Here is a 7,724-nt window from a genome sequence, read left to right on the forward strand (position 1 = left end):
GTGTATGCAGAGTGTGTGTGTGTGTGTTGTGTCAGTGTATGCAGAGTGTGTGTGTGTGTGTGTGTGTTGTGTCAGTGTATGCAGAGTGTGTGTGTGTGTGTTGTGTCAGTGTATGCAGAGTGTGTGTGTGTGTGTTGTGTCAGTGTATGCAGAGTGTGTGTAAATGTGCAATCTGGGGGGGAGGGGGAGGGGGAGGAAGGGGCATTTTCGCCGCCGCCGGGGGGCACACAGCTTCTTCTCTTCTCTCGTCCAATAACTCTCGCGAGACCCGCGGAGCGTTGCCATGGCAACCGGGTCTCGCGAGAGTTATTAGCAGAGAGGAGACGAGAAGAGGCTGTGTGCTGCCTGGGCCCCCTCTGCGGCAAGAGGGAGCCGGGGGCCCGCGGCTGCACACATAGATCGCGATATTCGCTATCTATGTGTGCAGAGAGGGAAAGTGGGGCCTGGGACTGCCTGAGCAGTCCGGGCCCCCCAAGGCCGCCGGGCCCGTGACAACCGTCATGGTTGTCACCCCCTGTTGGCGGCCCTGGGCAACCTCTTCCATCTGCTTTGTCAGCTCCTGGAACTTCAGCTGCCAGGAGCCGATGTCCGTGCATGAGTGCGAGTACTGCATTGAGTACATCTCTGTTGGCAGCTGGGTGAAATGACCAGCTTAACATTAGTAGCTCAGCCTTTTTGTCAAGCGGAGCTAACATACTGAGACTTTGCCTTAGTTATATCTTTAGACTGGGTTGGAATTTCAAGTAAATTCCAACACAGTCAATCTGAGTATTTCATAAAGATTTGATTTTTATGAAATACTCTTTGCTGGTTTAGGAGATACAGAGCAGGCCAAATTAAGCCTGTCTCCTGAATGGCATTTAGGAGTTGAATAGTGTGCTTTGCCACAGAAATGGTTTGGCCAGAAACTTCTGTTTTGTCCTATATACCTACATCAGGCAATTCATTAAAAAATAGACTTATAAAAAAATAGACTTATAATTTTCTGTCTCACTGCTCATCTCTTTGGCAATTAGGAGTTGAATCACTTATGTAGTCCTAGTCACACCTCCCTGCATGTCTTGTGCACAGCCTTCCTAATCACTGCCTGTAAAGTTATTGCACAGTCTGTTTAATTTAGAATGTCTTAACCCCTGCACTGGTAATAGCTTGCTATACTTTACAAAAGCCTCCTGTGTGTAATTAAAGTTCAATTTGCAGAGATAAAACCTTTTTTAAAGTAAAATAACGTGATTAAAAATGAAACTTTTTTTTTTTTTCTCTCATGCAGGCTATGTCAGTCACAGATAAGGGAGCTGTGGCGAGGGCTGCATAAATAGAAACAAATGTGATTTAAGTCCTAAATGGCAGATAATAGTGGGACCTTTTGAGACATGATCTATACACCAAAATTGCTTCATTATGCTTGAGTTGTTTCGGTGATTAGATTGTCTTTAAAATAAAAGATTACACATATAGTCTGTGTGCATATTATTTGTTTACAAACAAGACCTCTTTCCATCTTATCCGTTGGCAACACTTATCTAACCAAATGCCATGCAGGTACCTGAGGTCTAGAAAGTGTTTACAAATGTATTAATTTTTTTTTTTTTAACTTTTTAAATTTTACATTTTATGCCTGCACACACTGTTTGTGAGGGGAAAAAAAATCTTATTTGTAGTTCCTTTGGGTTGTCCCTAGGTGGAAGCAGAGTCTTTCATTTTTGTTTCCTCCTTCATCAGTAACACAATGTAGTACTGTATACAATGTTAACAAATCACCTAATTAGAGTAAAAGTGTGGCAGAGTTTAAACATTTCACCAGTGTTTATTTTTGTTTGTTTTGTTTAAGGAAAAGGTGGATTAATTGTATGTCAAAGTTAAAAGTGTGGGAACAATCAGTTTGGCATATTACACTGCTTTCTATAGTTACTGCACGAAACTTAACGATTTGCACAGAATTATTGTAGTTTCTGTTCTAAAATCGCAAATCTCTGCATGACACATTCTATTGTAACAAATTATATATCAAGATTTGTCTAAATGTAAAACACAGACCAAACACCTTGTTTTTGTTGTATACAGGTTGTATGGTGGCATGAATTACCGGCGTCTGGGAGGCGGTGTTGGTGTTATCAAAATGACACACTGTGAATCGCACATCTGGTAATCAACCTGAGGGGGAAAAAAAAGAATCAAGCTTGGCTGAGCCAGTCTTATGTTCACTCCCTGAGATTTCCAGCTCCACTAATGCAATGCTCCTAATTGGTCGTTTAACCAATAACCCACCAAGAAAACCTTTTGAATTGCTAATCATATTTTAGTTATATTCTCTCCTCCTCCACTGATTAGTGAAAGTAAATTTTGAGTTTATTTATATTTTTATATAATTATTTATCCAATTTTGTGCAAACACAGCCTTTATTTGAAGGAAGTCAGATATTTTGGGTTTCTTAGTAGGATGTGTTGCCGTCATGCTAGACAACCGTTGGTTCTTAGCCAGTCTGTTGTGTAGCTTTCCCTGAATTAATCTACAAAAAAACATTTTAATCAGATTTTATTTGGTATGAGAGAAAAATCTGGAGCTGCACTGGTTTTAGGTAATGAAGATTTTTCATCAAGTCTACTTTAATGGTCAAGGCACCACCAAATGAAACCTGAAGATGGAGAATAGCATCCTATATAAATTGGCGGAACACAACGTGGAGATCTGTTCAGGAGTTGGTTCCATCCGCATACAGTTATGTAGCTGCTTACAGTTTGGCATGTCCTCTTTAATTAAGCTGTGCGACCTTTGGGTTATTGGATACATTTTTAACAGTAACATTTAATGAGTGCATTCAAGTTGATTCTTTCTGCCAACAGCCCGCAGCCCCTGCGTTAGGAGTGAAACAATGGATACATACCTGTAAGCTTGCAAAGCAAAGACTTTAAAGACTCTGTCCACCAGGACACAAATATTGCAACAGAACCATTCTGCAAGGAAGGTCTGATAATATCTGAAATGCCGGCTTTTTAAAAACCTAATCTGATGCTGCAGTACATGCTTTGTAAAGCTATGTGCACTAAAGTCTATCCCGATATTTCCCTTGTGCCTATAAAGCCTGCTGCTGCACTGATTTCTACATTTTGAATTCATCCCTCCATGAGTTAACTTCTGTGTAATTTATGCATACCATGGGGGGGAAAAAAACCCAAAAAGGAGACCATAGATGTGGTTAGTATGGAGGAGAACACTTGGACTAACATTTTGCTACATTCATCACTCAGAGAGACTTGGTTATGCTATGAAGAAAGACCAATTGACCACCGGGTGGAATGAACAGTTGCTTTCTGTTTTTTGTTTTGTTTTGTTTTGTTTTTTTGGGTTTTTTTTTTAATCCGCAAAAATGGGCAAGGTAAACACATTTTAATGCAGAGGAATATTTCAAAGTCAAGTGCCAACATTAAAGTACCAAGAGTTTAAGGGTTTGGAATACAGAAGCGGTTGCATGTGTGTAATGCTAATTTGTGACAACTCAAAAAAAAAAATATTTTACCCTCTTGACTTGATAGTATTTTCTCCCAGTGGTAGAACTCTGTATTATTTTATTAAATTTAATTTATATACAGATAATGATCTGCCTACATTTTACACTAGCTTAAGTAATTTGAGTATGAATCTTAATAAAAGTCTTGTAAAAACGATGCTGAAAAAAATGAATTCTAATGACATCTCTCACTGAACAGTAAGACCATGGTGATTTGGCATCTCAAGTGCTATGGGGCAGTTCTTTGAATTATAGCTATTCTGAATAGAATAAAGTTCTTATTGTGTTGTGTTTTTTTTGTATACCTGATATGTTCAGTATGGTTAGTTAAAATATTCCACAGAAGGTGACAGAATAGCTTTAATTGTGGTGTCTCCATAATGCCCGAAGCACTTTTAAAATTAACAATGCTTTCCTTATTAACAGTTTCACTGCTGACTTAAGTTGTGGTGCCTCAACATTAAAATTTTCACTCCCATCTTTGTAAAAGTTTATTAAATTTAAGGAAACTTAAAGAAACTCTATAGTGTCAGGGATACAAACATGTACTCCTGTCACTATAATGGTAAAATAACAATTTAGGTTCTGGCCACCTTGATTTACACACCTTTTTTGCAGTGCTGTGCAGGCCTCCTTGCGGCTCATCCTGCCCCAAAATTTGATGAACCCAGCCAATCCAATGCTTTCCCTTAGTGTAGTGGGAGGCTATTGCACATGCGAGGCAAAACGCCACCTAGGCAGGAATGTAAGCACTGCAGGGCCAGGCCATTAAGCTGTACTTGTTCTGGGCACTATAGTGTCCCTTTAATAATATTTTTTTTTGTATTTTTTTTTTTTTTAAATGCAATTTTTTTTTATTTTTTTTTTATACTGCAGCCATCTTGGGTCAGATTTATCAGTTCTCTAATCATCTAGTGCTAAGCCTAACTTGCCGCTTCTGCAGTTTTACAGAGCAATCACAACTGTTGGATTGAGCAGCAGTTGGTTAGGTAACAGAAGAGTAAGAACCAACATTGCCGCTTAGCCTGATTTAAAAAAAAATTTTTGTAACTTTTCTATAAAAAAAAAGTGCACGTCGTTCAAGAAAAAAATACACCATTGTTAAATTAAATGTAATTAACTTTTAAAATCCAAGTGAAATTTGATGACCGTTGTCCTTTTAATTTGTTCCATTAGGTCTTAAGAAATTTGGCAGAATATTAATGTGAAAATCTGTTGGCAGTAATGGATTAAATCGAATCCTGATAAAAACAAAGAATGCAGGAAAAAAAAACTTTATTGGTGTCTTTTGTATGCCATATAATGCTGACCTATTTTAGCCGTTAAGTCAACTTTTTACATATATTTGAACTTCCCTTTTAGTGCATTGTTTTATAGAAATGCAATATATGTTTACAAACCACCCCATTTGGCATCCTGAAAAGTGGGACTCTGGTAGGAAGGGTAAAGGGGGGGCTGGCCAGTGAAGTGATTGAAGTACTGGTCTGTCAGCATGGAGTGAATGTAAGTCAGGCTGACTGTTAATCAAACAGGCAAGCCCACTGGGGCAGATCATGCACGAAGCACTGTTTCAGTGCTCTTTGCCGAGTCTAGTGCGCTTGCACTACACATTTTGGGGACAGTTCCCTGATGTCCCCAAATGGGAAACACAGGTAACAAAGTTGAGACGGTGGGACATGACATGTAAATCGTGGCTGTCTGATCCAAAATCAGGATAATTGGGAGGCACGTGTTTACATTCTTATATACTCAGACCCTTGTAATGAATTAATTGCATCTTTGTTGGATGAAAAACTGTTTGTTTGCCTGTCTGCCATATTACAGTAAACTAAACCCCTCCATGGGGAATCCACATTTTTTAAATGCAAAGAAAACCTTGTCTTGACGGTATGTGTGCTCATGTGAGTGTTTAGGACTTAACATTTATTGTACATACAACATTCTCTAAATAGGAGCGGTTTTTGATTTTTACAACATACCTTACAGGTCATATTTATAAACACTTAAAAGGTAACTGTTACTTCCTAGGTTTGTTATATTATGTTTACATATCCCTGTATTTTTGCAAACATGCATTTGTGAGGTGTGAAAATTAAAATTAAACCTATAAATCCACACCTCTTTATCATGTAGCTGGGTGCCTCCATCGTTCCTGTTCGATCATTTACATTTTTTTCTCTTTTTTTTTGTCCTTTTACACCCGGTAGAGAAAGTATACAGAGAAGAGGGGGAACCAAAACTATTTGTTATCCTTGTTAGCAATGTATGCCTTGTATGAATTGGATTATTATGTAATTTGCTAAATCTTTAATATGAATTTAACAAAGAACTGAGCATCTGATGAAAAAGTTAACAGAAGTTAAAGGTGTTTCAATGTCTTATTCAGTGGTGTAAATTCCAGAGAAGCAACCGTTTCCTTTTTAAACACAAGTCATTCTTTTGTGAAATACACAACATTGAATTTGTGTATATGATCTGAAGTAATCAATAAATTGCATTGAAATCCCCAAACTAATCAAAGTTTAATTTGGTGCAATCTATGTGTACGCGTTTGCTTATGCTCTGTTTAACAAATATGTGCAAGGCCTGAAAATGACAAATGTAGTACACTTTTTCCATACAATGGCAGTGCCTACGTTAGGGATTTTCCTTCTTCTCCTAAAATGTTAGTTAATATGTTAGCCGCACTCCACCTCCTTATAGGTATAAAAGAATCCCCAGTTTTCTGTCTGTCACCGAAGGTACAGGATATATTCTGCATACCTGCAAGAGGTGAAGCTGCTGTGGGTAGTCTACAGTGCTTGTAGTCCAGGGCCTGGGCATGCTGGGAATCTGCTAAGCCCTTATTTGAGTTGGTCTGCATGGATTTTTTTTTTTTCCTTTTCTCACAGATCAGACGGAAAACGTATCCCACTTTTGTTTGTGTGCTTTTTCTCTTTGTCTCCTCCTCCCTACAAAATGCTAGAAATGAAGGAGCATCTGGCTACAAACCAGAATATTGTTCCACTGACTGTGTATTGAGATTTTGGCAAATTGAAAGCTATTAGAGGATTTAAATAGCACTGTGAAGGCGTACAAGACTATTGGTGTGTTGTTCATGACACAAATGCCCTCACCTTTTGCCCTGGTCACTTAAGATGTGCCTTTTTCTTAAAGTTGCCTCTGGGATTTCTGATCCTTTTTATTTATTTTTTGTTTGTTTTTTCTTTGGCAAAAAAACGAAGAATTTGTCTTGCTCTGTATGCAAAATTACTTTACCTAGTGGATGTAAAAGAAAACAGTGCAATTCTTGTTTAAAAGAATCTGCTAAAACAGAAAAAGAGCTGCAAATATATATAAACACATGGAAAAAAACAGTTTGCACTCACGGACTTGGAAAAGTGAAAAACAGGAATTTCTTTATTCAAATAGCTGTCACAACATCGTCACACCAACGTTTCAGCCCTCGTTCGGGGCTTTCCTCAGGATGAGCTGACAACACATTGTCAGTTCATCCTGAGGAAAGCCCCGAAGTGCTGAAACGTTGGTGTGACGATGTTGTGACAGCTATTTGAATAAAGAAATTCCTGTTTTTCACTTTTCCAAGTCCATGAGTGCAAACTGTTTTTTTTTTCATGTGTTTATAACTGATGGCTCTGGCTTTTTAGCACCCGGCATTTATATTACTGTTTGGCCTGAGTGCAAGGATGTCGGGTAGGCCTATAAAAAGAGGGTCAACCAAATTGAATGGTTTGATAAGGAGCGGTGGGTGGGCTGAACCAGGCAGCAACAGCACAGTGAAAGGGGAAGCTTGTATATTTATAGGCAAACTAACCCCTCCCACAATTACAGGCTCCGCTTTCTATTTATGGCCGGGGCCAATAAGCAGAGTTCTAGTAGTAGTGGCATAAGTTGGTTGTGGTGTGCGGGAATCAACATTTGGGTAGGCCTGTAAAAAGAGGGCAAAAGTTTAATAGTTGACAACTTATTACATGTTGACATTACATTACATTACAATTCCAGGCTTCACACACAGTCTCAGACTTATATATGTATGTGTGTGTGTGTGTGTTTGTATGTGTGAATGTCCCTGCACTCAAGCTGTAATATTTCAGGTAAATTGCCGGGTGCCAGCCAGGGCTCAAGAGTATCCAAAAAATAAAAAAGTATAACTGCACTCACGGTTGAGAAATAAAATCTTCAATACTTTATTCAGTCATTTAAAAATAAGGTTCG

The 7,724-nt window shown here is 38.6% G+C and overlaps 1 protein-coding gene across 3 annotated transcripts in view; it reads left to right on the forward strand.

The window, feature by feature from the left end:
- The window catches only part of KLHL20 (kelch like family member 20), a 49,526-nt gene extending 45,256 nt beyond the window's left edge, over window positions 1–4,270 (forward strand). For all 3 annotated transcript variants that reach the window (XM_063426180.1, XM_063426181.1, XM_063426182.1), the window contains one exon: window positions 2,065–4,270. In XM_063426180.1, coding sequence (XP_063282250.1) covers window positions 2,065–2,149 — 85 coding nt within the window. In that variant the 3' untranslated portion in view covers window positions 2,150–4,270. The remainder of the gene's footprint in view (window positions 1–2,064) is intronic.
- Window positions 4,271–7,724: the final 3,454 nt, after the last annotated feature.

This window comes from Pelobates fuscus, chromosome 7 (assembly GCF_036172605.1).
Source record: "Pelobates fuscus isolate aPelFus1 chromosome 7, aPelFus1.pri, whole genome shotgun sequence".
Taxonomy (NCBI): domain Eukaryota; kingdom Metazoa; phylum Chordata; class Amphibia; order Anura; family Pelobatidae; genus Pelobates; species Pelobates fuscus.